This window comes from Exophiala mesophila, assembly GCF_000836275.1.
Source record: "Exophiala mesophila strain CBS 40295 unplaced genomic scaffold supercont1.6, whole genome shotgun sequence".
In the NCBI taxonomy this organism is placed as follows: domain Eukaryota; kingdom Fungi; phylum Ascomycota; class Eurotiomycetes; order Chaetothyriales; family Herpotrichiellaceae; genus Exophiala; species Exophiala mesophila.
In genome coordinates, this window is record NW_015622509.1 from 2,069,600 (window position 1) to 2,097,529 (window position 27,930).

The 27,930-nt window shown below is 50.7% G+C and overlaps 7 protein-coding genes across 7 annotated transcripts; 5 read left to right on the forward strand and 2 right to left on the reverse strand.

Moving 5' to 3' along the window:
- Positions 1-5,512: 5,512 nt before the first annotated feature.
- On the reverse strand, positions 5,513-8,577 carry PV10_08625 (uncharacterized protein). Its single transcript, XM_016373669.1, has 2 exons — positions 5,948-8,577; positions 5,513-5,887 (listed from the first exon to the last, which is right to left on the reverse strand). The coding sequence occupies exons 1-2, from the start codon at positions 8,267-8,269 to the stop codon at positions 5,726-5,728; spliced, it is 2,484 nt and encodes an 827-aa protein (XP_016220580.1). The 5' UTR covers positions 8,270-8,577; the 3' UTR covers positions 5,513-5,725.
- Positions 8,578-8,955: 378 nt separating this feature from the next.
- Positions 8,956-11,918, forward strand: PV10_08626 (uncharacterized protein). Its single transcript, XM_016373670.1, has 2 exons — positions 8,956-9,845; positions 9,904-11,918. Exons 1-2 carry the CDS (start codon positions 9,313-9,315, stop codon positions 11,711-11,713), a joined length of 2,343 nt encoding a protein of 780 aa, XP_016220581.1. The 5' UTR covers positions 8,956-9,312; the 3' UTR covers positions 11,714-11,918.
- On the reverse strand, positions 11,727-12,472 carry PV10_08627 (uncharacterized protein). Its single transcript, XM_016373671.1, has 2 exons — positions 12,074-12,472; positions 11,727-11,995 (listed from the first exon to the last, which is right to left on the reverse strand). Exons 1-2 carry the CDS (start codon positions 12,365-12,367, stop codon positions 11,933-11,935), a joined length of 357 nt encoding a protein of 118 aa, XP_016220582.1. The 5' UTR covers positions 12,368-12,472; the 3' UTR covers positions 11,727-11,932.
- Positions 12,473-17,040: 4,568 nt separating this feature from the next.
- On the forward strand, positions 17,041-19,861 carry PV10_08628 (uncharacterized protein). Its single transcript, XM_016373672.1, has 3 exons — positions 17,041-17,674; positions 17,736-17,931; positions 17,980-19,861. The coding sequence occupies exons 1-3, from the start codon at positions 17,218-17,220 to the stop codon at positions 19,535-19,537; spliced, it is 2,211 nt and encodes a 736-aa protein (XP_016220583.1). The 5' UTR covers positions 17,041-17,217; the 3' UTR covers positions 19,538-19,861.
- Positions 19,862-20,020: 159 nt separating this feature from the next.
- Positions 20,021-22,574, forward strand: PV10_08629 (uncharacterized protein; the record flags this gene model as incomplete). Its single annotated transcript, XM_016373673.1, has 7 exons — positions 20,021-20,188; positions 20,245-21,181; positions 21,236-21,284; positions 21,333-21,515; positions 21,561-21,706; positions 21,760-22,309; positions 22,357-22,574. The coding sequence occupies 7 exons, from the start codon at positions 20,021-20,023 to the stop codon at positions 22,397-22,399; spliced, it is 2,076 nt and encodes a 691-aa protein (XP_016220584.1). The 3' UTR covers positions 22,400-22,574.
- A 685-nt stretch (positions 22,575-23,259) lies between these two features.
- Positions 23,260-23,607, forward strand: PV10_08630 (uncharacterized protein; the record flags this gene model as incomplete). The annotated part of the gene is made up of 1 exon (XM_016373674.1): positions 23,260-23,607. One exon carries the CDS (start codon positions 23,260-23,262, stop codon positions 23,605-23,607), a length of 348 nt encoding a protein of 115 aa, XP_016220585.1.
- Positions 23,608-25,941: 2,334 nt separating this feature from the next.
- PV10_08631 (uncharacterized protein) lies at positions 25,942-27,861 on the forward strand. Its single transcript, XM_016373675.1, has 2 exons — positions 25,942-26,811; positions 26,872-27,861. The coding sequence occupies exons 1-2, from the start codon at positions 26,410-26,412 to the stop codon at positions 27,172-27,174; spliced, it is 705 nt and encodes a 234-aa protein (XP_016220586.1). The 5' UTR covers positions 25,942-26,409; the 3' UTR covers positions 27,175-27,861.
- The last annotated feature ends 69 nt before the right edge of the window (positions 27,862-27,930 follow it).

The window sequence follows — 27,930 nt, forward strand, 5'->3', positions numbered from 1 at the left end:
CCAATCGGTTCAAATTCTCCTTAGCCCGTGTCCAAAAAAAAATCACACCAGTCACAAAGATACCTTCAAATGCTCCGTTGACCGGTTGGTGTCACCTGTGGCCGATGTCTTCTTCGCTGTGGATGCAACCACCCCATCTTCATCGATTTCTGACACCTGTCAGGCTTCAAAGCATGTCTACACAAAGATAATAAAATATGGAGAAGCCTGGCCAACAAGCTTGGGCCATGGCCCTGTCCCGGGGCCGATGCAGCGATCACGGATCAAAAGTCTCGGAAACAACTCGATGAAAGTTCGGTTATCAGACCAAGACAAGCACCCAGACAGGTGTATTGGTACACATCCTCACAGATTATTGACATATGTCAGTTTGGCACCTTCCGAGATCTAGTCTGTGACTCATTCTGTTTTTGGTCGCTCTCATTCAGTATTCTCGGAACCACTCCTGTTGCTGCAGCCATCACATGGCTCCTCTGCCAACCATGAACCTGCTTTTGACGTTGTTTGAAACATCACCTTGTCTTCGTCCCAGCCTCCGCAAAAGCTGGTCCTCACATTTCGGCTTTAGAGATGGTTGCTGGCCGTCGACTTGGCGCCTGCAAACCAGAACAACCCGTCGCCCCGAACATTCATGTCGGCATGACAGACATACAAGACCTGGTTCAAACGACTAGAATACCCTAGAAGGTCGTGGGAGTGCGCTACTCATCTTCCCCGGCCCCAGGAAAGTCACTTCCAGAGCGCGTTAGTGGGCCTTACGCCCAAGGTTTGCCTAAATTACCGCCAACCACTTGGTGGTCAAGTCAAGCCTTCCGATGCGACCAGGGAGAAATTATCGCTTCCTTGCCAGTTCGTCGTAGGGTGCGGAGCCGCCGCAGTCCCAACACTTTTCAGACAATTTTCAGAGCCATTCACTAAATATTCCACGGCTCACGCAGTCCCTGATTCAGAACTTGGGAGCTTCGCAACTCTCTCAGATCTGGATCACGCCCACTGTCTCGAGTGTGGGCCTTGCCTTCATCAAACCCGTATGCCACAATTTAATCTTGAACACATTTCTCAGTACGTACTCGAATGTTTTTGATGTGAAACTTTCACACTTGGTCCTTCTGGCAGAACCTGATGGTTGCGATCATCCTTATCAGTTGGTCACTCAATCAATCTCACACCAATATGAGATCCCTGTCAGTCAAGTCTGCAAAGGGTGTGCATATCAGACTAAGCTCAAGGTTAGCCACATGGCGGTTGTGCCCCAGTCTCTGATATGGCTCCTATCCCTCCGATATGCCACTCTCAAATTTTTGTGTACTCGGACGAGTATGTGAACTCTATCAAGACTTAGCACACCTACATTAGGTACATGCAGTTCGGATCTGTCTCTAATTATGCATTCCAACGGCCTATTGGAATGATCATATTACAGCATTGATCCTCTTCAGCTTGTTGAGGCGTGCCAAGTCACCCGAACTTGTCTTGTCAAAAGTGATCGTCACGCAGGCTTCGATCGCTCGCAACTTAGTCCAACAAATTCACGATGCTTTCACTGCTATCGGAAACCATGTCACATCGGAGTCATGTACAGCACTGATGGTATGCGTAGTCCTTCTGACCAAGACCAGGCCTGCGATCGATCCCTGCGTTCGGATACTGTCGCAACTGATCCTCTCGAGACTGGGATGGTGCTTTGATTCAAACGAACACAAGGATACTCCACAGTGAGTGACCTTGCAGGCCTTGGCAAGTCAGCTTCCCTACCCCCTCCCTGGCCTGCACCCCTGTCCTGGCGTTCCTGGTCAAGGCTACCGCGCGTACGGAGTCCTCCGTATGTGTAGGGGGACCATGTGTGAGGCCCCAGGGCCCCTCGGGCTACCACATTAGCTCCAGATCCGCCAACTTGGTCTCGGAAATTATTTGGTCGGCCAAGGCATATGCCTAAAATGGCACGGCATTTGAGTCCCCCCCCCAATCATCTAGAATCCTGAACTACCGGTGGAATGTACCCTCGATCTGTACCATTTTCCTTTCACAGACACGACAGACTACTGCATAGATCGTGCAACATGCACAATTCCGAAAGGCCAGTTATTTGATCCCCTGAATACCTTGGTGCCTTGTCAGTCTTCCAGTGGTTTGCCGTTATCAATGAGGCAAGGCTGTCCGCTGGGAATATCCGACCGTTTTGGAATGTCGATTGCCCTTGGCAACTGTGGCGTGGAAGACTTGAAGCGAGCGTTGGATAAAGATTTGTGGAGCCTGTCAGTGTATACGTACGCACCGAGACTACGAAACCGCAATCCTCGTTGACTGGTCAAGTTTGCGAACGGGTTTCGGGCAGGCCTTTCCAGTCTTCCATCAACGCCACCTTATCATCATCGTCACACCAATGAAAAGTGTCATGTTCAGGCCTGTCTGAGATTCTCGGAGAGGACGGACGGTTGTGTTACAAAGGTTGGAAGCCACAGATCAAGAGTATCTGTTGGGACTTGCGAGCTGTCCTTGCAGCAAGGTGAGAGGCCGATGGGCGAAGAGAGGTCAAGTACATGTCTCATCCATTCCAACTGTTACTACACAGTGCTCCAAATGGTCTACATGTGGCAAGTCGATCCTGTCGAGTCCGCTTTACCAGGAAGTTTTTCCTCGTTCTAGTCAGACTGACGACTAGAGCTGTTCCAGCACGAGATTTGTTGCTGGGAGTCTTGAAGCTACTGACGGACTCGACATTGAGGCCGTGTTGCATATCTCTTTGATTCACCTAAGGCTACAAACGACAGTGTTCCCTTCAAGCTATTCATTAGCCGAACTACTGAGGGAACTGGAGCAAGTATCAACATCTTACTCCAGCGCCGAGATTTGGTCATACCAAAAACACTGATGCACCATAGTGTCGAAATGCCCAACGTTCAGTCGTTGGAACGACGAAGGAGAGTGTGGATACTCAAGGAAAGAACTGGTTCTTGGGTCGTGGAAGACCAAAATGTTCTCTCAGAGTCGTCCCTTCGTATTCTTTGCGGAATAGACCTCGGCGTTGTAATTCCGGCACCAAGCGTTGGGTCACATCGTCCAGACCTTGCGGCACAAAAGGAAATGTGATGGTAAAACCGTCGGCTCCCTCTTCCCGTAACCAGGTCTCAAACTCTAGGGCAATTTGATCTGGAGGCCCAACAAAGGCCAGTCCAGAGTAGCCACCATACCGTCCGGCCAGCTGTCGCACTGTGAGGCCCTCATCTTTAGCGAGCTTCAAGACTGAGGCACGGCCTGTCTTGCTGGCATTCGTGTCAGGCAAATCCTTAGGTAAGGGACCATCCGGATCGAATTTTGAAGCATCTACCCCAAGAGCGACTGACAGCGACGCAATGGCACTATCGTAATGTACCAAACTATCCAGCTGCAGTCTTTTTGCTTTGGCGTCTTCGACCGTGTCGCCAACAATGACCAGGGCGGCCGGCAAGATCTTGATATGATCTGGGTTTCTTCCAGCCTTGACTGCCCTCCCTTTGATGTCACTGTACAAGAGTTTTGCGGCAGCCAAATCCCTCGGCGAGCAAAAGACGGCTTCAGCGGTCTCTGCAGCCAACTGCTTCCCCGGCTCGGATTGACCAGCCTGAACAATCACAGGCCAGCCTTGGACTGGCCTGGCAATATTTAAGGGTCCTTTGACTTTCAAATCGTCGCCTCGATGATTCAAGGTATGGAGCTTTTCGGGATCAAAAAAGACGCCGGTTTCGGCATCCCTGATAAAGGCATCATCGGCAAAACTGTCCCAGAGGCCAGTGACGACGTCATAAAACTCCCTGGCGCGTTTATAACGATCGCTATGCTCCATATGCTCATCCAAACCGAAGTTCTTGGATGAATCGGGGTTCCCGGTGGTGACGATGTTCCAGGCAGCCCGGCCACCGCTGAGATGGTCCAAGGAAGCAAAGCGACGCGCAATGTGGTACGGCTCATCATACGTGGTGGAAGCTGTGGCTGCGAGACCGATTCTGTCGGTGACCTGAGACAAGGCTGAAAGTAAGGTAAATGGTTCGAACGACGTGACTGTGTGACTACGTTTGAGAGCCTCGGTTGGCATGTTGAGCACGGCGAGATGGTCTGCCATAAAAAAGGCATCGAATTTAGCAGCCTCGAGCTTCTGGATGAAGGACTTTAAATGAGGCAGAGAGAAGTTCGCCTCGGGGACCGCTCCTGGATACCTCCATGCGCCGGTGTGGAGTGACACAGGCCGCATGAAGGCCGTGAGATGAAGTTGTTTCGGGGTGTCTGTCATGATTGGTGGTGTGGAGTGTATATCATCTACACTATTGTGATGAATGACTTGAATGGGATCTGTGACCAACAGACTAGAACCAAGAGGAGACCAAATGCAAGAGTTGGGGAGGTGATGAAAGATCAACTTGATATATGCAGAGGATAAATGGTCAAAGTGACTGCTTGGACGAAACGCGATTACAAATGCAATATAACACCGAGGAGGGACAAGGAACAAGGTCGGTATGACACGAGAAAACACGAAAACACACAACTTGTTTCCATACCACATAGGAACTATGGAGTTAGGTAGCCAGGCTACACTACGCATGGTTGGGGCTGGCTACGTAGCTACCATCTGACGACCTCCCTCCATCCCTCAAGTACCTACCTACCTACTGAAAATGTGGGATGATTAGTATTAATTAGCAGTACCGGCCCTCATAGTACCTACTAGGTACCTACGTAATAATATAAAAGTCGTCATTTCGAACCAGTCGGTGACCCAGTACTAGTAACAAGGTAGTACCCATACATGGCACAAAGGAGGGGCATGAATCAGAACCAAGAGGGGGCACTCAGTTGACTTCAGTTCAGTCAGCCAGTAAGTCAGTCATCTTCTCAATCAATGTTGTAACGAACCAGTCCGAAGCCGCCAACAGCGATCACGACATCGATGTCGACACCCGGTGGATGGTGGATGGTGGATGGTGGAAAGTGGAGAAAGAGAGCACGAACATGGAGAAATACGGAGTCCGTATATTTAAGTAATGGGCAAATCATCAAATCATCAAATTCGAAGAGTGGGTCGGAGAGGCGTCAGGAGGGTGAACTCGGGGCTTTGTTTCCTTATCATGTCCCCAAGGTACTAACCTAGCACTCTTAGACCTTACCGGTAGGCTCCATGGGTCGATTCTTGGAGGTAGGACGGATATATATGTATTACAGTATGGGTAGGTACTAAGGTTAGTAGGCAATTGAGGTGAGGGATGGAGAGGGATGGAGAGGTCATTTGTGTGTGTGTGTGTGTGTATGTGACATTAATTCGTTTCTTTGGTTAGAGGGACAGTGGGCCAAGTGGAAAATAAATGACTCGCTTTTGACTTATTCAAGGATCAAGCTTCTAGCAAAGAATGATGAGCATTGTGCACATTGTGCACTCATAATGATGCTGTTATTCTGCTATCCATGTTCTGTTGGGTCGTTTCCCGTTTCCCGTACCACGGGGGTCCGAGTTTACGTCGAGTTTACCCAGCAAAGCATACTCATTCATCCTTCGTATCTCCTGTAACCAGTGTATATCTATATATATACATATCCGCCTATCAACCATGCCGGATGCCGTTCGATTGTCCAGGCTTGGGATACCAATCTTGTCCCTATAAACCGAGCGCTGGATATCAAGCAATCCTTCAAGCTCTACTAACAACATCCTTTGTAGCCCTTTCCATAGCAGATATCACGCATCTCAAGCCCATCAACTTGCAGGCGTTCCCTTGATACCGCGTCCCACTAACCCATTGGAAGTTTCCCCTCTGTGCAGCTTCTTGCGGTCTCCTGGGCAGTACCATTTGATAGTACGAGGAGGTAGCTCGTTGAGCTCAACACACTCCATGTGAAACCATTGTCCAAAGTCACACTGATCAACGGTTAGTACGCCTAATGGAGTGGACGATAACGCCCAACACGTGTCACGTACCTTGTCATCCAGCTCACAGCATATCATCTCCCCCCAAGAGACATCACCACAAATGCAATATCTCTCTTCCTCGGGATCAACAAGCTCCTGTCGTCCATCGACATCGACTCGAATCTGTGGCACGTTCTCCGCCTGCAACGCCGCAGAGGATCTCGGTGTCGTCTTGGTCTGTTTCATTGGCTTGGTTCGACGCTTGCTGACACTGACAGCAGCTCCGCCATCCTGACTGCTTTGCTTCAACGTCCCCGGGGCATCGCGCTTGCTGCGCCGACCGGCTGCCGTTGTCCTGGGACTCGCATCAATGCCCCCTGCTCCGGGAGTCCGCCGCCCGACAAAGGAAGGGGTCATGGATGGTCGTCGGCTACTACGCCGGGAGGCTTGTGGTTCCACGGAAGCGGCAGCTGAGCGACGTGAGGGTGGTCGGGAGGGTGCGGGAGGAGTAGACTCGGTTTTTGGAACGACACTGGCACGCTGGACGCTAGCCGCGCGGATCGTCGGCGCTGGAGTCGGAGTTTTCGAGTGGGGAGCTGCTGACGAGGATATAGTGAGCTTGAGCGGTATCTTAATGGTTCCGGCACTTTGAGTATCGGGGAGCGGCTGAGCTTGCTGAGGTGGTGCTTCACTGACGGAGCTGGTTGTCGTCGCCGAGACCGAGCCTGGTAGCGAAACTGGGCTCATGGCGAGTGGAGAGGGTTTGGGAGCCGTTTTTTGTTTCTTTCTCGAAGGGTCCGATTCCGCCGAAGGTGAAATTGATGCACTTGGTGTTTCCTCCGCCTTTCGTTTCCGCGATGGCCGACTGGTCGTTCTTTTGCCTGCCATCGGAGTGGCAGTCGGTGTGCTCGCACCTCTACCGAGCGAGGCTAGGGCAGAAGCAAACGGTGTGGTGAACAGAGTTCGAAACTTGGACCCGATATCGCCTAACCGACGCGCAGCAAGTTCAGCCTCCTGCGCTGCAAGTGCTGCTTGAGATTTGACGGGTGGGTCCTTGGGACCAGTCTGAGTCTTGTTGTCCTTTTGAGTCTTGTCTGTCTGGCGAGATCTGGTAGCTGGGGTGACAGTTGAAGTGATATTGCTCTGAGTTGGCGTGGCTTGCGACTTTTCCACTGGTTGCTCCACAGATGAGCCTACAGCAGATGAATCGTCATCTTCTTGCTCTTCATCGCTAGATTCGGGACTTGAGGAGTCTTCGGCGGATTCTGAATCGTCTGACGAATCAGACTCGGACTGAGGCTCAGACTCGTTGGCCTTTTCGCTCCTGTGGGGTTGACCGCCCTTGTCCGTGGTACCCTTGTCGTCGGAAGACGGCTTCAAGACCTTCTCAACAAAGTCCAGGTCAACAAATTTTGTTCCATTCGCCGTCGCAAGAGCTTTAGAGCGGTAGTAGTTTTCCCATCCGCGACCCCTGTCGGCGAGTTCTCGCTTGACCATGACCTCGCTCGGTTCCCAGTTCAGGTTCTTTTTCATCTTCTTTCGTAGTTTATACAATTCGTATTCGGTCAGGTAGGTCCACGGCTTGTACTTGCTGCCAATCGCCGCGTCCTCAGGTGGGGGAGTTGGTCTGTTCTGCGGCTCGGTTGTTTCTCGTGTGGTCCGAAGCTTTTCTTGAGCGACGACAGACCGGTCACGCTGGGAAGATGCCGACGCTTTAAGTGGCTTGAGCTTCAAGACTGGCTTAGGAGGGGAGGGTGGAGGTGGAGACGAGTCCCAATCCGACACTTCGGTACTAGCGATTGGGGAGTCGGGGTCGTAGGGCGGCATGACTTCACCAGGTACGGTGACCCGTCGTCCACGAGGTCTTTTAAGAAGGGCGGCCGCAACGGCGTTCCCTCGAGGGGGGTTCAGGGTGAGTCGCGAGGCCGTCTCGATCTTTCGGCCGCTTCTAGAGCGCTTGGTGCGGGTGGAGGGGGGTGGTTGAGGCGTGGGATCCCGCGAAGGAGGCTTTGGTATGGCCTTGAGTTTTGCAATGATGCTACGAAGCCGATTTTGGTGTCTGTCAACCTCATCATATAGACGGGAAGCCTCAGCAAAGGAGGAATCTCGGGCTCTGAGAGCGGCATCGAGCTGGGAGGAGATCTGGAGGCGCAGTTGTGCAGGATCTGGACGAGTGGCTGGATTTTGAGAGGGCCAGGTGCCATACGCCAAAGTCAGATCATGTATTAGACCGGTCGTTGTCTGATAGGCATCGTCAAGACCACGGATGAGGGTCAAGGAGCGCATCATGTCAGCGGGGAGATATTCGGTGTAGTCTAGGAAGTCGGTGACTGCAGCCTGCGCATCTGGGTCGACAGCGCGACTGCTGACAATGTCGGCCATGGTGACCATGGAGGCGGATTGTCACCGGATGTGTGACATGGGTGGGAAGTAGGTCCCTCACGGGAATGGGACTAGAGCGTCGATGGAGAGTATTCCAAACGAGAGTTGTTACAGAGCGTCGCCAGACAACGTCAGACGTCTGTTACTCTGGGGTGAAGTTGACTGCGCACGGCTCTAGTCTCGAGGTCTTGGATGATGTCGAAAGTGATGTATTGATATCGAACACAAGCTGGAGGGTTCAGAGTATAGAATGCTGTGCTGGCTGTCAATAAACCGCAGCCGCAATTGTCAGGCCCGTGTCTGTATCTCTGTTCGTGTTCGTGTCTTGAGATGCAAACATGCAAAGGCGGTGAGACGCGGGAAGAGGCCAACGCAAGCAGGCGCAATGCACGACCACGCGAGGAAGGTGGCAGAATTATTGGCACGTGATGAGCATTGCTGGTTGTCTCGGGCGAAAGTATATCCAGTGCCGGGAGTCGGTGATAAACCTCCAAGAAAGTAACAATCGACAGCAACAGTGGGATACAGCGTCTGGCAAGGCACAGGTGTGTATAGTGGATGATCAATAAATCAAAGAACTCAAAGTCAAAGCACAAGTCCTCCAAACAGGCATCTAAGGGCTCAACTGTACCGACAAACTGTGGCCATGTTTGTGGACTCCCACCTCGTCTTGCCTTGGAGTTCTACAATCTGGGACATCAAGAGATCCATTGAATCCTGGTAACCCCTCAGAGACAGCAGAGCAATTCTTCATGTACATGTCTGTTGTTGTCATTGCATGAGGCTCTGTGGTGGCTGGTCATTGGTCGCCTGGGATTCACAGTCTGAAGTGGAAGGTGCTCTGCTTGTGGACTTCACCTGCCTGCATCCTTCCTTCCTTCTTCCTTCTTCCCTGATCTTTCTTTGCTCGTCTTCTGTTCAAGGACCTCATGGAAAAAGCCCCTGCCTTCATCATCCACAGCCTTGATGTCTCTCCTGATCTCTATCGACTCTATCATCCTCGTGGCTGAATACCAAGTCATTCGTCGCATTATCTATTCTTGACCTTCAGAATGTCGACATCTCCCCAGAGCCGTCTCAATCAGTTGTTTGGCGAGATCGCCCTGCCAGCCACAAACCCTCCTGATCAAGTTCACTTCTCAGAGCAGGAGTTTATTGACCAAGCCATCAAGAACAATCCTCCCAAACAGCCACCACCTACTTCTCCTAAACCACCTACAGCACAACTGAACCAAACTGTACAAACCGCACTGAGCACCAACACCGCCCAGTATTCCGATGACGATGACTACACCAACGCCTGGGTCACCAAACCCTCAATGAGGCCCCCTCAAGTTTATCACCAGCCCATGCCCAAATACTTGCCGACGCAGCACAATGAGAACCACCATGTGCTGCGCGGTGAGCATGATGACAACGACACGGCATTCTCGTCCCAAAGAGAACAGGCACGCCCATTGCTTGGTAGATTCTGTCAATTCACCCTTGCCGCGAAATTCCCCTACAAATACATGGCAGACGTCGATGATCAAGTCTCCCGGCAGTTCTTTGCAAACAACCAGTTCTACAGTAGACCGTGGGATCTGTGAGCTTCCTCCTCGTCTATCCACCTCTAACCAATGACCACTGACATGGATTCCTAGGTATTACATTCATCCTCCCTCCAATCAGTACACATATAAGCCCATCATTCTCGTTCCATTTGCCCAGATGCAACAACTTGTAAACGAGATTAGTGACGCTTTTCAAATCGACGTCTCAGTCCCTGGATTTCCGTTAACCCTGAAGTTCCGCGACGATGGTACTCCTTATCCAAAACGTCTAGGCACTTCTACCTCACGGGAAATGGCTCGTCAGCTAGAAACTGAAATCCCGCAACCCCCGGTCGGTCACGGCCAAGCTCCACCAGATACATCAGCTTCAGTGCAAGAAGCATTTGAATGCTTTCAACAAATGTGCCACGAGGCGATAACAGCATGCAAGGGCAAGGGAAAAGCAGGACGTGCCCACAACAAATATGGCTCACCTGGTTTCTCCTCAGGCACCGGCCACGGGCTGCACAGTCTGCATCAAGCCCAAAGATACCTCGGCTTACGCCCTCCCAGCAAGAAACCGCAGTCCCCCAAAGAGAGTCTGCCATCCATCGAACAGGAGAAAGCGGCTGGAACACTCCTACACCGACTTGACATTACAAGCCCACCATCATATCCGTTTGATAAGGCGCCGGTCCTCATTTCACTGGACCTTGAGGCTTACGAGAGAGCTCACCATCTCATCACCGAGGTGGGAATCAGCACCCTTGACACTCTCGATCTTGAGGACCTTCCTCCCGGACCCGGTGCCATCAACTGGATTGATCAGATCCGATCCCGTCATTTTCGCATCAGCGGCCGAGAACACCTGGTAAACAAAGACTTTTGCCCCGGTCACCCAGATCATTTCCAGTTTGGAAAATCAGAATTTGTTGATGTGAATGCCGTTGGAGGCGAGATCGACAAATGTCTCCAGTGGCCCTTCTCAGTCCAATACAAACATGCTGCTATCAAAGACGACTGGAATGCAGCTTCTCCAGCTCGCAAGCACACTGAAGCCCTTCTGAATGACAACGCCTCAGATGACGAGGGATTCGGAGGAGTCAAGATTGGTCCTACCAATGATGAACAAGATACCGCCAGCAGAAGCGCGGCGACTAATGTATTAAAAGACATTGGCGCCACGAATTCAGTTCCCGATAAGTGGTCGATGCCGCCTGACCCTATCAGCCAACAGCGGGGAAACAGGCAGCGCAACATTGTGATTGTGGGCCACGCCATCAGCGCTGATTTTGACTTTCTCAAGAATCTCGGCAGTAAGACGTTCAACTCTTATCTGGGACATCAGTCGGTAATCGCAGTGGATGGTGACGATCTGTCGACCAATCCCCAGTCTCTGATTATCGATCAACCCTTGGATACAACCCAAATATACCGGGCCTGGAAACAGGAGAAATCTCCCCGAAAGTTAGCAACAGTCCTCAAAGAACTGGGCCGCCCATGCCATTACATGCACAATGGGGGCAATGACGCGAGATACACTTTGGAAGCTCTAGTGGTCATGGCTCTGGAGTCTAGACTGGAGGAAACCTTGAAGCTGCAAGACCAAATTACCTGTGAGGGAGGGGCTCGTGGTAGACGAGAAGATACACAGCCAGAGCCTATTCTTACGAGCAAGGAGGATGGGATGGTTTCATCGGATGTTGAGCGCGAGGACATCAACAGTCGTGCTATGGAGAGCACATTCCATGGGCGGGCGAAAGGATGGACCGATGAAGACAGCCAAAGACTTCCTGCTAGCGTTACTGGGCATGGCAAAGCCGTCTTTGCGACCAGCTTGCCCATCGTCATGAAGCCCAAGAAAGAGGATCTTGACGACTTTGAGGCCGCGCTCTATGCCACTTCCGACTCGGACTCGTGAGGATACCAAGATACGGTAAAGAGCTTGTCACCATTGGAAAGGAGAAACGTGGTCAAGCAAAAAGAAATGCTTGGAGCTTGGATGTAATCATCTTGAACACAGATTCCAACGCCACATGCTATGCTACACCAACTTGATATGCTGGCTTGATCCCAGGCATGTTCCCTCAGGTATGCCTGTAGTAATGTACAAATTCATGTTGTCCCCATCACCAATATTTTACCAACTAGCTTTCTTCACACCAGGCAAGCTCCCTTCCAGAGCCAATTCTCTGAATTGGTACTGTCGCACACCAATTGTTAGTGACCGCAGCTATAGAACCTAGTCCAGCTCGCAACATCAACGGGAAATAATGCTCACCCTGCCCAGTCTGAAGGCTCTGAAGACACCCCTCGCCACACCACCCATAACACAACGATTTTTGATCTGCGTCCGTCGAGTATAATTGCTCATTTGATTGAGCTCGAGCACGGCACGTTGGCGGATGGATTCTGGCAGCTTTGTGTTCCGGATCATGTACCGCAAGGCCTGTCGGTGTGGCTCGGCCTGCTCGAAAGCTTTGCGCTTGGTATGGTCCCGCAGGATGCGAATGTTGAGGAAGCCGCCCAGGTCGAGCTTGCGCGCCCGGGCCGATGCTGAGGCGGGTGCGGCCATTGTGGGAAATCTGATGTGAAATCACCAGAGGAGGTCGGAGGAGAGGGGAATGGGTTGGTTTGCGGCCTGATGGCGTTGTTGAGGGTGAGGTATTGGCGACGATGATGCTGTTGAATATGAATTTGAAGTCCAAAGTTCATCTCCCGAACCTCGACCTGAAAGCTGGAGTCACGTGAGTATCATTGCAGCGTTGGGCTTGGCATCAAACTTTATCCTTTACATCACGTGATATCAGTTAGCCGCTTTTTACTGCGTTGATCCTTCACTCATCACCAGTCTTTGCATTCACAAGCGATATGAACGATGCAAAGTGTATTGACGCCTTCCAAAGAGGCCAGTGTGTCGACCATTCTCTGTCGATTTACTGAGCCGCATATGAGGCATACATAGCCCAACGAATCGACGAGCAAGCCACAATTCTACACTCCCAGGTAGGCTCGAAAATGTCAACACGACAGTCAAAGCAGACATATCCACCTGGAAGTCACGAGGACGTTCAAACCGCTCCTGTAGCTATCGCAGCCAGCCTCTTCATCAATTGTTGCTGATGAAGAATTATGCGGCAGCTCTGGGCCTGAATCGACCTGAATGGTTGCTATACCACTTGAACATTGCCCGTCCAGCCATGGCACCCGATACACACGGTAGTTCATGATTGGCAGCCTGTAAGGGCATATCAACCCATTTTTATCTGTCCCTTCCGGCAACACCTTCTCTTCCTGGACTCTCCGCGGCCCTTAAGAGGCTCAATCCCCCGCAATGGATTGCCAACCTATCTTTTGACACCGCCTGGCTTTGATGGTGGCTGGCGCCAACAATGAGACGCCTCGCCCATGCATACGACCACATGTATCAGGTATGACTGGCTTGGTCTCCTATGCCAATGAATTCCAGGCTTGACTTCAACGGAACATATTGGCAATGGGAACCTTCCCTTGTACACCGACTGCTTGCCGACTGCTTGACACTGGGAACCTAGCTACCGAGCCCAGTTACATACTATGCAGAAGGAACCCTTCGGTGTGAGTGTCATACCCAGTACGTATGGTGCAGCACGCGCCGATGAACGGTGAGTCAAGATGCATCAGCATTTCAGACTTGCATCTCCCCTTCACTACCTGGTATGACCCCTGAGCCTAGACCGTGCATGTTGAATTTGGTTGACCCCATCTAATCCTATGTTCATCGTTGTCGCCAGCATCCTTGCCGTTATTCTCGAGCAGTGCTGAAACTAGGGTTCAGTCATTGCCAGCCTTGCAAATCTATTTGAGCAATTCGTGTCAACTAGTCAAGATCGAGTATAGGATACGTTATGCCACGCTTAACCCAAACAGATAACCGACGTCAGGCCAGTCCGCCAACCATCGGCTTTTGAACTTATTCTTTCCAATCATGATCCTAGGATCGACGTCGGTTGCAGGTAGGAACTGGGCGTGGCTTCTTACAGCCCATCTTCGACCCCTCCACAAATCGTTCTCAGCAAGCCACGATCAAACTGCCAGACAGCCGCGTGGCTTGCAGCCTCTCAACACATGTTCATAATCTACACCAGCCGTTTTGCATCCGTCGGCATGTCTTTTGTCGGTCTGCAGGACAGGCATCAGGCTCTATAGCCAAAATCCCCCTCCCAAAAAATCCCACTATAGGGAATGCTGTCGGATCTCCATGCCTAAAATGGCTTCTTGCTCCGTCTTTACAGATGGTTTGTTGTCTGCAGCTGAGCCACGACAAGCTCTAGCCGTCTCATCTTTCACACACCATTGGTACCATCAGGCCCAATCTAGGCCTCTAGGGAGCCTGGTTCTCTTTGTGAAATGGCATCCCCAGGTATGGGAATTGAATCTCCCACCCCCTTGAATAGATTGCCTACTGCCTCCACCCGCCCTATCGACGGTCACTCCGAAGGCTGACAAAGATCATGGCGATCATGATTGGGGATAGTCAAGGAACTCCATCAAAACATGGTGCCGCACATCGCATCGCTTGTTTCGCCGTTCAGCCAGCCTTGACTATGGACGGTGTATCCCAATTCTAGGTAATCTACCGTCTCAGGATGGTTGCTGGTTGAATGACTTGTTTGCTTGTGCTTAAATAACGATAAAGACCTCAGAGAAGCCAGCAATCTCGACGATCATCCTGCAAGCCTTCCTTTGCAATACGAGCTTTCTTTCTAGTTGCAGATTCACCAGGCATCATGCTTCAGAGCCTCAATTCTCTCCGGGAGACCCCGGCAGGCCAACTCCTTCGACTTTTGGGGTTACGCTCATGGCTTCTCTATCCAGAAGAAACACCCGAATATCAAATCTCCCCACCGACCCCCAGCACGACTGACGCCGAGACCCAGGACAAGACACACTTTGAAAAGGTTGTCTCTAACATTGCAGCTACAGAGCATGTTCCTCAGGGTCCTTTAGCCCGACGGCTCTCACAACGAGGCGTGTCGGACGTGATCCTAGTAACTTGGAAAGAGAATGACCCCGAAAACCCACGCAACTGGTCGAATGCCAAAAAGAACTGGATTCTGGGTGTGATTCTGATTTATACCTTTGTTGTCTACTGCGCTGCCTCGATCATCGCGCCGACGGTAGAATATGTCAAGGCCCGGTACAATGTCTCAGATGATCTTGCAAGCTTGGGCTTGTCTATGTATGTTGTGGGCTGTAAGTCTCTTATCCTCTTCTCTTACAACCTGTGGTCGACGATCTTACTGAACAATTCTAGATGGTATTGGCCCAATGTTCTTCTCTCCCATCAGCGAGATTCCATGGGTGGGCCGCAACCCACCGTACCTGATCTCGGTTGTCCTCTTCTTCATCGTGTCGATTATTATGGCAGTGGTGGACAACTTCCCTGCTTTGATCGTGCTTCGGTTCTTACAAGGGTTGTTTGGAAGTCCCGCCTTGGTCAGCGGAGCAGCTTCACTTGAAGACATCTACGACATGTACACCGCGCCCTACGGATATGTCTGGTGGATCGGTGCCATGTACTGCGGCCCATCGTTCGGTCCACTTCTAGCAGGATATGCCGTCGTTGACAACTGGAGATGGGCAGTGTGGGAGATGGTCATTATGGCAGGCATTGTCCTGATACTTGTCCCGTTTCTGCCAGAGACCTGGGGTCCCAAGATCCTGCTCGACAAGGCCAAGCGACTGTGCCAGAGGAGCGGCAACCCTGCCTACATGGCTCCATCTGAGCTCAGGGAACTGCATTTCGGAAGAACACTCGCCGAAGCACTGTCCAAACCCACCGAGATTGCGATCAAAGATCCCGCCATCGGCTATGCCTGCATCTACTGCGCCATCGTCTATGCCACATATTACTCCTTCTTCGAAGCCTTCCCAATCGTATACATCGAAATGTATGGCATGAGCTTGGGCGGATTGGGCCTGATCTTCACCGCACTGAGTGTCGGCTGCGTCGTCGGCGCTGCCGCATACACAACTTACATGCGGTGCTATTTCATCCCCCGCGCAAAGCGATACCACGAGAACAGCGGCAAGCCGATCGAACCTGAGATCTGGCTGGAGGCTGGGCTAGTCGGAGTCTGGGGTGTTCCCGCGGGACTACTCGTCTTCGCTTTCACCGCACGCCAGGACATCCATTGGATTGCACCCACCGCTGGTATCGCCATCTGGGCCGCCTTCTCCTTTGCCGTCTTCCAGAGCATCGTCTGCTGGCTGCCGCCGACATATCCGCGCTATGTCGCCTCACTCTTTGCCTCTAACGACTTTACCCGCTCGCTACTCGCTGCCGGCTTCGTTCAATTCACTCGTCCCATGTATATCCGACTCGGCATCGACCGTGGTGTGTCTATCCTGGCTGGCCTGTCTTTCCTTGGTGTCATCGGTCACTACGGCTTGTACTTCTATGGCGCAAAGTTGCGTGCCAGGAGCAAGTTCACAGACAAAGCAGCCCCATAGGGAAGGAAATAGTGTTTGCTTTGTGGGGAGCAGTGCATAAGACAGGATGGAGTCTATCAGGCATGTAATGACTAAGTAGGTTGGTTGTGGGCGTTCGCACGGGACAGGATGGACATGGGTCTTCTTCTTCTGATGATGATGATTTTTGCATTGTCTTACCATCACTCGTTTGTATATCATATTGCATAGCGCTTTTGACTGCTTAAATATTCACTTCCGCTGCTGGGGGTGGAGGCGCAGAAAGTTGTTTCAACAACACCGTTGGGCACTTCAATATAGCGCAGGATGAAGAAGGATAGGTAAGGAGTAAGTAAGCCGGAGGAACTTCTGCTTGAAACTTCTGCAATGATATACCAACATATAAATCACAATATTCCTCAGAGATTGCTCGGCTGTGCATCGCATCGACGTTAAATTATCGTCATCATGTGTATGCAAGCTTGTGAGTCATCCAGTGATTTGCGCTGGCTGCGACTTTGATAGTTTCCATCCAAGAGGCACAGTTGGTATCGGCGAAATCTAAGGACGAATTGATAGTCCTGGAGGGGTCTGGTCAAGCTTCCTGGTGAGTCACAGTGGATGTCGTGACACTCGCTGCCATGCCGTGTTAGTGGCAACGACCCGCAAGAGCAACCAGTTGGTGCATGGGCCGCCCCCAGAGATCCCTAAACCCTGAGAATCTGCAGGGTTACTTCTTGACATCTCATCTCTAGATTTTCATCAAGTTTCTTGGTGACATTGGTGATCGATTGACTTGATTGATCATTTACCTAAATAACAACAACTTTCCTAGGAGCATCCATGTGAGTCTGTGAGCAATGCTCTGTCAAAGACTCTAGCGACATCACAAATCCAACGTCTTTGCAATACACCAAACTTTTTCAGTTACAACAGAAGATCCCAACCCTGAAACTCCCAGGGCCGAGAGCTATGCCTAAAGCAAGCAAAGCTGCCACTAAATCCGCCATCGACCCCACCTCCACCACACTCGTTGTCACCAGCCAACAGTCGCGCTTCCATGTCGATGCAGTTGACGCTCCAACATCCAAAGACATTGATGTCAAGGACTTGACTTTATCCATTGGTGGTCGTGAATTGCTTGATCACGCCCATTTACGCATCGTGGAGGGCGTCCATTATGTCCTTGCAGGTCGTAATGGAACAGGCAAGAGTTCGCTGTTGAGAGCGCTCGCCGAGAGACGAGTGCCGGGTGTGCCGTCGAATCTCAGGATCTTGCTATTAGGACAAACTCGGATCGACGCCGGTGAGGAAGCGGATGCCAGTGTGGACAGAGAGGATGAAAGGGAGAGCACCAAAGAGAAGACCGTTCTGGAGCACGTTACGACAAGTGACAAAAGGAGAGAACGAGCCTTGAGGAATGCAACGCGTAAGTTTGCACGAGAGTGCCAGCCGTGAATATTATCTTTGTATGCTAATCAGAGTCAAAGGTCTATCAATGGCGATTGAGGAGAAGGCCGATGCAAAGAAGATCGTCAGAACCGTTCGCTCATTGCAGCTTGAACAGGCCAGGCAGGAACTATCAGAAGCGCAATTGATTGCTGCGAGGAGAAGTGGAGCGAGAGGACTCAAGGCCAGGCAGGTCTTGATTGAGAAAGAGAAGGCAGTGAATGACGCGGAGAAGCAGTAGGTTCCGAGACCTTGCGGATGCCATGATCTTTTAACATTCGACAGGTTTGAAGAATCAAATATCGAAGATGAACACGATGCGATGAAAGCGGGCATTGATATGCTCGAGGCTACGAGGTTGGCGTTGGAAGCAATGGACGCCGGTAGCACAGAGGCTCGTGCAAGGACGATTCTTCTAGGTCTGCGTTTCTCTGAGGAACAGATCGACAAGCCTGTCACATCATTGTCAGGAGGTTGGCGGACGCGATGCGATCTTGCATGTGCGCTCATTCAAAAGACAGACGTTCTCATGCTGGACGAACCGACCAATTTCCTCGATCTACCGGCCATTGTCTGGCTCCAAAGATACATCGAATCATCACTCACCGGCGTCTCCGTGGTTGTGGTTACCCATGACCGTGATTTTGCCGATGCTGTGGCTCAAGAGCTCTTGCTTGTACGAATGGCTCCCGCAAAGACTCTCGAGGTGTTCAAAGGAAACCTTTCAGAGTATGAAAACGAAAAGAGGAGGCAAATCAGGAGGATGACCAAAATGGCCGAGGCACAGGATCGCAAGACCAAGCATATCGAAGAAACCATCTCCAAGAACGTCAAGGCCGCGAAAAGGACAGGAGATGACAAGAAATTGAAACAAGCTGCGTCGAGGAAGAAGAAACTGGACGAAAGAATGGGCATGGAAGTCGGTCAGAATGGAGGAAGATTCAAGCTCAATCGAGACATGGTCGGCTTCTTCACAAATAACAGAAACGGCATCGAAATTCCCGAGTTTGATCCTCCTGTGTCGATTGCATTACCAGACCAGCCGACGCCACTTCGTCACGCAGGACCGCTGTTCAGTTTCGAGGACGTCTGGTATTCGTATCCGAAGTCTGGGATCTGGACCCTCAAGGAGATCAGTCTCGTTATGCATCCTGGTGAACGTATCGGTCTTGCTGGATTGAACGGAAGCGGCAAGTCGACTATGGTGAAATTGCTGATGGGTGCGGTGTCTGGTGGCGAGCCCCGGCCGAGAAAAGGGACTATCACCGTGCATTCCAAGGCGCGAGTTGCTTGCTATTCCCAGCATGCGGTGGAGGAGCTTGAATCAATTGGCAGAGACAACCCTGAGCGCACAGCGCTGGCTCACCTCATGCAGACTGAGGGTTGGACAGGAGACGAGCAGGAAGCGAGAGGAACACTTGCAAAACTTGGACTTCGTGGAAACCTTGCCTCAGACGTGCCGCTGATGGCATTGTCGGGTGGTCAACGAGTGCGGCTTGCTCTCGCACAGGTCTTCTTCTCGTCGCCTCATCTGGTGGTATTGGACGAGGTCACCACTCACCTTGATGCCGACACGATCGATGGGATGATCGAAGCCTTGAAGACATGGGAAGGTGGCCTACTCGTGATCACTCACGATCGCCACTTTATGCGGTGCGTGGTCGACCGTGAGAAACTTGTCCGTCATGGAGACGACGATGACAGCAGCTCCAGTGAGGATTCGGACGAAGAGACCCCGGGTACAGTATACCACGTGCGCAAGGCTGGTATCCGCAAGCTTGAAAGAGGCATGCAACAGTACGAGGATATTGTGGCCAAGTCGGTGGACAAGCTTCGGGTGTAAGAGTTAAAAGGGCCTTATTCTTCTCTATGGGAGACAGCCAATTAATTAAGCCCGTGCCCAGCCCGTGCTTCTATTTCCCCATCCGTGATGCTAGATCGATGGAAGACCGTTCGGCGTCACAGACTTTGAGCCGTGATCCAATACCCCGACTAATGTACCACGTGCGGATTCATTGGCTGAAACAGGCTCTCTTGGCGGAATCGTCTTATGCTTCCATGCGAGGTAACGTCATGGTCTGTGCTCGTCACTGAATATCAGATACCTAGTCACCGACTAAATCTCGAACATGGGCACGGGTGTCTCAATCGGATGGAAGGATTTATGGAACGATGTTACAGTGTATAAGGTCCGATGTAGGTACCTACGATGGAGTCTGGGATGACCACTCTCTTCCTCTCTCCCTCAACCAGTTTGATACATACCTACTGTCTCGAAGACGTGAGAGAGGGATCATTCTCTTACGTGTAGAGAGAGTATACAAACATGCATTGCCGTCAGTCTCTCCTGCTGTCTGCAATTAGCAGTTGCTCCATCCACTTTGTGAACAGTCAACAATCTCCGGTCAATCAAGTCTCTGCATACACGGTTCCACCAGGTTTTCCAACAGATCTCTTCTCTGCATACTATATTCCTCCTTCGCCGACGCAGCAGGTGAGAAGATATGCTTGATAAAATCAAGCCTGAGCTATTGAAACTAATTTCGCTAGCCTCAACCTATTATCTACGATGCTGCTCTTAACTACACCTACCCACTAGAGTTGACCGATCCAGCTTCAATCCCTGAGGAAAATGAAGACCCGATCTTCTTTCCAGAGGCACTCTACCCGGTATCTGATGCATCAGCTATCATCGCAAACGCTACGAAGCGAGTGACTGAAATCATTGCCGGGAGCGGGTCGAATTGTTCGAAATGCATATCAGCATTGGAAGTCGGCCAATACGTTGCTCATCGGGTTCCAGAGTTACTCCCTGACCTCTTGGTTGATCTTTGCATCAGTAACAAGTTCAAATCAAACGCCAGCTGCTTGGAGAGTTATGCGGCCCAGAACTATGGTGCGGTTTGGAGTCAAGTCCTTTCATTTGCTAACGTTACCGGCTCCGACGGTCAATATATTTGCAACTACCTGAGCAGCAATTTTTGTCCTCGACCTTACACCATAAGTTCGGACACCTCTGCATATTTCGGTCCAAAGCCCAAGTCCCTCACTGCTCCTAAGCCAAGTGGCAATCGAGTCAAAGTCTTGCACATGAGTGACATGCATATTGACCCCAGGTACCAAGTAGGCTCAGAGGCAAACTGTACAGATTCCATGTGTTGTCGGCCGAATGTCGAGAGTGCCTCGGGAGATCTGAATGTTGAAGCACCTCTGTACGGAGCCTTCAAATGCGACAGTCCATTCTTCCTTCTCACGGCTGCATTAAGATCCATCTCTCCTCTCACAGGAACCACTCACGATAACAAGTCCGAGAACGACCAGTTTGCCTTCGCCCTCTACACTGGTGACCTTGTCAGTCATGAAGGCCAGAATGAGCTTTCTAGGGACTATGTCATGTACTCTGAATGGTCAATCTACCACCTTCTCAAGTCTTATATACCAAGTGGTCCCATCTTCGCCGCGCTAGGGAACCACGATACTAACCCTGGTAAGTTGGTATCTTCCCGTGTACCCAGAATGCATATTGAGTTGACATCTACAGATGGCATCGACGCCCCACACAGCCTTCCTGGTAATCTTGGTCAGCAACAGTTGGTATAGCCCACACGCTTGTAGGCTCAAGCGCTAAGTTATGACAGATCTTGGAACTTTGAGCACGTTTCAGCTCTTTGGCGACAGAACAATTGGATTTCCGAGACCGCAGCGAACCAAGCTCGAATGCACTACGGCGCTTATAGTATCAATCACCCCAAATATCCCAAACTGCGTGTGATCACCCTCAACACAGACTTCTGGTACAGAAGCAATCTTTTCAACTACATGTATGTAGTCCTTTTCTTTGTCGTCCAACACTGACATTGTAACAGAAACACCACAAACCCCGATGTCAGCGGAAACTTGATGTTCCTGGCCAGCGAGCTCCAAGACGCTGAAGATAAAGGGGAAAGAGTATGGGTGGTTGGCCATGTCCTGACTGGCTGGGATGGCAGCAACCCCCTTCCAAATCCAACTGGTTTGTCCTCTCCATGACAAGTTTCGGACGTTGCTGATTCATTCACCTGACAGATCTTTTCTATCAAATCATTGATCGCTATTCTCCCCATGTCATCGCCGGTGTCTTCTTTGGTCATACTCACGAAGACCAGTTCATGATCTATTACGCCAACAATGGTACGACACTCGATGCTGCGAATGCACAGACCGTGGGCTGGATTGGGCCCAGTATAACTCCTTTGACCAATCTCAATTCCGGATACCGCATGTATGAGGTTGACACTGGAGATTTCAGCATCTACAACGCATACACATTTTATGCCAATGTCAGCACTTTTGGCTCGATCAATGCCACTGAGACAGGCCCGGTCTTCAAATATGAGTATTCGGCAAGGGATGCGTATCCGATTAACTGGCCTGTCGACGCACCCTTGAACGCCACCTTCTGGCATCTCGTGACAGAGGCAATGGCACTCAATCATACGCTTGTATCAAGATTCAATACTTTCCAAGGTAAAACAAGCATCAAGAGCCCAAATTGCACGAGTGATGCCTGTGCCGAGGCCAAGGTGTGCTATATGAGAAGTGCCAATGTTGCTCTAGGACGACTTTGTCCACAAGGGTGAGTGTCATGGTCCTGTGCGTCTGCAACCCGCTGACATGTTTTAGATTCGCCTCTGTGCAGAGCAAATATACTGGGACAAACTTTTAGGAGCCCTGGCAAAGTCATAGTGATCCGACTTGATGGGTGGAAGGATCGCCTATCCCCGTTTAACGATTTATGTCCTCTTAAGAGCCAAGCGAAGAATGACTTTAGATGGAATTTTGCGATCCATTGTGAGAAGGTGACCTCGACCGCGAGAGAAATCTTGTGAAGACACTCAAACGCCGAGACTATCGTGTGAATATCATGTCTAGAATGCGCAGGCAAATTTCCCTGACGCTCACGATTCAATTAGATCTCCATCACTCAATGTTTTGATCTTGATTATCTCGTTCTCCTCCTTCCACTCTCCCTCAAATCAGTCATCAACAGCCATCAAGTTTTTTATGCTATCCAGTCAAGGTACTGCCCAACTTGAGCCTCTGTTTGTCCTTCAACACCAGTAGGTTTGATCATGAGGCTCCTGTAGATGCTTACTGACTGAAACGCATAGATCCTCGCTGAAGATCAGATCCGACATCAACCGCCTCCTACTCCTTCAAGCCCCTTGGACCAGGGCCTGACCCCCTGACCCTCAGCCTCCCCAGTCACCTCCTTATCCGAACCGAAGAACGACCGACAGACCAGCCAACCAGCCAGCCAGTCAGCCAGTCAGAGCACCGATGTGTTACACTTGCTCGGCCGTGACGAAATGTGTCATTTGCAGCAATGACATTGCACTAGTGGCGCCATTCACGATCGCATGCTCTGCAGCCGGAGTGACTGGTCCCTGTGCCCGAAAAAAAAATGGAGCTCCAGTCTACTTAAAAGCTCTCTGTGGATCCTGCAGCTTGTCCATCGAGGCAAGAAAGGAGAGCGACAAGCAACTCGAGCATGCCAAGACAGAAGTCGCATTCGCTGCTCTAGACATGCTGCAAAAACAAGGGAACGTCAACGAAGCCCTCTCGATCCACGAGAAACTTTGTCTGGAGGGATCCGAGGCAGCAAGAAGTGCATTTGAAGCTCGCGAGAAGGTCAAGTTTCTCAAGATAGCAGGACTCGATGCCAAGAAGGGAGCACTCTACAAGGCGATCGAGAGATTCAAGAAGTTGCAGGAGGAAGCTGCTTTGGCAACGAAACGTCATGATCATGCGGAAAAGGTGTTGCGAGATACGATGGCTGAGAGAGATGGTGCCGAAGACAACGTCCTCGCTTGTCTTTCAGCACTGGCGAATGTGAGAGCGGATCGTGTTGCTCGTGGTTATGAGAGTGGATGAGCATGGCGGCGACCAAACCAAATTGTGCATGCCTTGTTGGATCAAAAGTGATGAGGGCGCCATGGACAACGTCTTCCCTTCTGGGAGACTTTCAATCCCAGATAGAGCAAGGCTGGGGCTGTCTTTGTGATGCCGATGTCATCATTGGTGAACTCTTGAGAAAGGGGTGGTGGCTGTGAGCAAACAAGGCCCTCGGTGTTAGGCCGTTCCTTCCCACGACTAGAACGACAACAACAACACAAACAAGGCAGGAGCCCGCTGCGCTGGCAATCCTACTTCATAGGCAGAGACAGCCCGCACATAGAGAGCTTTGTTCTTTTCAGGGGGTTACTACTGCCTGGCCAGTGGTGATGTTCCAAGCCAAACATACGTGGGCATGGGACTTGGGAGTATGTCGTCTCTGACCTTCATGACGGGCACCAGGGCTTTGGAGGAGAGATCCTTTGTATCTGGGCCTAGACATAAATGGCATGTCTAAGACATGGCCTCAATCAACGTCAATTAACAAAGGGCTTGCTTCATTTTCAGCTTAGAGTCAATAGGTTTTAGAACTGCCCGTGTCTCTCCTAGGTGCTAGAAACCTCTTTGTTTCAATGGAGCTATCCCACAGAAAAATGAAAGGTATAAACCATGATCGATACCACTCCTTTTCCATATGCCGTCTGCCCAGGACTATCTCCTCTTGAATACAAAGGCAGTACAAGGCACCACACCCCCAGGAGGTCAACGACAGTCAAAGTCAACTTGTTCAATACTTGACGGCCTCAATAACCCAGATTCCAACCTGACATCTTCGAACCAATCCACATTGCCTCCCGCCACACCCATATCATATCATATCCAATCCAATCCCCAACATCTCCTTGAAGATGTGTACATCCGGCCCCACACGAAAACACTGTCTCAACTGCAGTATCCAATTCTATACCGAACCAGCACGATTCCAGCCTTGCCAAGAATACCGAGCTCGCAAATCCTGCTCGCAAGGAGTCCATCCAAAGTTGACTTGGTCGGACTATTACAAGGACGAATGCGCGGCGTGTCAGGAAAAGGAGAAGATTAGGATTGAGAATGAGAGAATCATGCGTGATGTTATCGAGGGAAGGGGGTTAGAGGTGGTTTAGAAGGGTATGTTATAGAGGGAGGGAGGAAGGTTGATGAGGTATGTGAGTATATCTGGTGGGAGATGTCGGGGATATGAGTGGTAATAATGCGGTTGACCGTCCGCACGCTGCTTCTTCAATCAGTAACAAACGTCCTGTGTGCTCACCAGTCACCATGTATTCCTCCTGACGTAGAACGGATAACTTGCATCTTAATGATACAGGTTGCCGCGACCTGCCTCAACGAAGATATGCGTCATTTGGGAACAGACTTGACCGTCTGATCATTGTATCACTCGATGCTGCGGTTTGTGGAACGTGGGTGGTGTAAGTGTCAATGGTGTTTGATTTCCAGGGGAGATATCATAGATTTGCTCAAGGGATAATACCAACCTTGGAGCATAGTTGCACTGGATAGGGCATGTGACCTTCGGTAGAAGTCATGTCAGAAAAGAGCATATGGCAAACAAGAAGCGAGTTGAAGTCAAAGAAAGCCTGGAAGCGCAACTAGCTTGGATTTCGATTCCAGTTCCAGCCAGTACTTCCAGCAACAAAGGTTAGCAGCCTTGTGCGACGGAATGTGTCATGTTCTGTGGAAGATGTGCCATAAAGATCGATTAGTCTCGAGGCTGGAATAGATGAATTGAGTTTTTGCTTGATGACCTAGGATGTGTTCATTGGGCTGATAGAGGATCATATCAAGACTTTAAAATAAGATGTAAGTCGAGGCCGGAATTACCACAGAGGACCAGCAGATGTCACGTGAGGGAAGCTGTGGGGAGGTCGTTTCTGAGGAGAAGTCATCAACACTGAAAGGGGAACGGCGCATCAGCCAGCGCATCTGCGACATTCGATTACAACGGCTTATGTGTTAGCTGTCAGATTGAGTCACTCATCAGCAAGACGCTTGTAGCAAGGAGTCTTATGCTATAAGCGTTCCTATCCACAAAGATACCTATGAAAGAGATCTGGTCCTTTTCGCAGATACTCCCGCCTGAAGGCGGAGACTGGAAACTTGCTCGCCAAGGAACTCTGCTTATTGCCGAGAGAGTAGCGCCTTGGCTTTTGAGCTTGGCTCAGACGACGAGCACATTTCCAGATTCCCGCCTCCGACGCGTACGGAGTACTTTGATGTCCTCATTTTCCATACCTAGGTATCAAAGAAATGAAGAGGAATCTGTAAAGGGCAGAGACATCTCTCATCTCTCGATTGACAACGCCAGTATAGACAGGACAACTTCAGAAACACCTCTTCACCCCAAATATCGTAGCTGAGTTATGGAGACACCTCGAGAAGATCGATATGGTGGGGCCGCTGCTCATCATGCGCACTCTGAACCCCCTTGAAAGCTACGGAGTACCGAGTACATAGCGTGGCGGCTGATAGTGGAGATGGAGTCCAGCCCCAGCCATCACCTTGCACGACGGAGTACCTTGAGTGTTGCCACGAGGGTTCGTCCAATGTGAGTTTCTACGAGGACGGAGTACCCTTGGCTCACACGTCTACGGAGTACTGTAGCTACTTAGACCCAGTCGCGACGGCCATTGCCGAGGGTTCCTGCATAAACATGCTCACACAGGCCTTGCTCATAAAGAGAGCACATCCTTTGACTTTTCTCACAAACATTTCATTCCTCGATCAATCCAATTCAATCACCCAAGTCGTCAGGATAAAACAAAACCAGTTCACCCTATCAACATGATTGCTCAATCGCTCCTCGCGCTCCTCGCACTTCCCCTCCTCTCATCTGCTCATTTCGAGCTCTCTTTCCCCCCTGCGCGAGATGACGATGACACAAACCAAGGAACGTGGCCATGTGGTGGCCATGACTCTGTTTCCGAACGAACCAGTGTCTCACTGACTGGTTTCCCTGTCTCAGTCGAGCTCGGCCACACCGAGAACCTGTTCCAAATCGTACTTTCTATTGGCGACGAGGGGGACAACTTCCAACACGTTATCCTGCCCACGATTCAAGAATTTGGCCCTGGAGACTTCTGCTTGCCTAACGTGGAGATTCCTTCCGACCTCAACATCACTGATGGTACAAATGGAACCATTCAAGTCATCACCAACGCCCACAGCGGTGGCGGTCTTTACAACGTATGAGCCCGATATGTTCAATCTCTTCATTTCCCACACGATACTGACATTTCATTCTAGTGTGCCGATATTACTTTTACATCAACAGAGCCCGAAACTCCATCATCATGCACAAATGGAACAGGCATCTCTGCCGTCCCTCTAGCAGCTGATGTGTACACCAATGCCAACGAAACTACCGAAGACCACGATGGACACGGTGATTCCAGCGCCAGCGCATCTAGCACCGACTCTGCCCCTTCGTCCACGGCTTCGGCCACAGAAAGCGCTGCGCCCGCAGAAACTGGAAACTACGCCAATATGCTCACCGCTGGTTGGGGTGTTATCGGTGCTGCAGTTCTTGGCGCCGTTGCGCTTTTGTAAACTTGATGTCTGATCTGCCAAAAGTCATAGAGACGAATTATTTGCATGAAGATTAGCCTTTATGACAGTGTTAGCATGATTTATTCTAATTACACGCCGCCCATCCAGAATGCGGTGGTCTTGGAAGTCATGGGCAAGAGCCAGTGACATTGCACGTGGTTGATATTTGACTCTGATTCTTCCTCATCGATCGAGGCACAAATACAGCTGCCATGGTAGGCAAGCTCTGCTTATTTAGGCGACTCTCCTAGGTTGGGTGATATCCTTTCTATCAGCCTCGTGCATGACAACTTCTCTCTGGGATACTCCTCACTTCTAGAGGTATTTGTAGGGTAGACTCGGGCATTCCTATGGGGATGATTAGGCTATCATGTGACTTGACAGTGTAGAATTGTTAAGGAGTGGGATGGCGGGCATGTAGGTATACTGGACATGTCCCGATGTATTACTTGTATATTACTCCCTGCTGCCTGTCTTACTTCCGTATTACTTCCGTAATCGGAGACGAAGGATTGGAGCATATTCACGTATGAGGCGATCATTATTACACCCATCTGTCCCCCCTACGCATCATCCTGTTATCATCCTGTTTCTCCAAATGCCAACTCCAACTCCAAACGTGCTGAGGGGCAAGTTCGGTCGCTATTAACCCGCGATCGTGGGGTGAGAGAGGGGCCGAGAGGCGTTCATACTTCTCTAGCCCCGGTGTCGGTGTCATACCCCATGCTATTGGGGCAGTTGTCCGTGAATGCGTGA

Coding starts and splice junctions, on each gene's coding strand:
- PV10_08631 (XM_016373675.1), top strand. CDS start 26,410: ATGATTGCTCAATCGCTCCTCGCGCTCCTCGCACTTCCCCTCCTCTCA. Junction 26,812..26,871: donor GCGGTGGCGGTCTTTACAAC/GTATGAGCCCGA, acceptor ATTTCATTCTAG/TGTGCCGATATTACTTTTAC.
- PV10_08625 (XM_016373669.1), bottom strand. CDS start 8,269: ATGGTCACCATGGCCGACATTGTCAGCAGTCGCGCTGTCGACCCAGAT. Junction 5,888..5,947: donor GCTGTGAGCTGGATGACAAG/GTACGTGACACG, acceptor ACCGTTGATCAG/TGTGACTTTGGACAATGGTT.
- PV10_08627 (XM_016373671.1), bottom strand. CDS start 12,367: ATGGCCGCACCCGCCTCAGCATCGGCCCGGGCGCGCAAGCTCGACCTG. Junction 11,996..12,073: donor GAGCCTTCAGACTGGGCAGG/GTGAGCATTATT, acceptor GGTGTGCGACAG/TACCAATTCAGAGAATTGGC.
- PV10_08626 (XM_016373670.1), top strand. CDS start 9,313: ATGTCGACATCTCCCCAGAGCCGTCTCAATCAGTTGTTTGGCGAGATC. Junction 9,846..9,903: donor TACAGTAGACCGTGGGATCT/GTGAGCTTCCTC, acceptor ATGGATTCCTAG/GTATTACATTCATCCTCCCT.
- PV10_08628 (XM_016373672.1), top strand. CDS start 17,218: ATGCCTAAAGCAAGCAAAGCTGCCACTAAATCCGCCATCGACCCCACC. Junction 17,675..17,735: donor AGCCTTGAGGAATGCAACGC/GTAAGTTTGCAC, acceptor TCAGAGTCAAAG/GTCTATCAATGGCGATTGAG. Junction 17,932..17,979: donor GTGAATGACGCGGAGAAGCA/GTAGGTTCCGAG, acceptor AACATTCGACAG/GTTTGAAGAATCAAATATCG.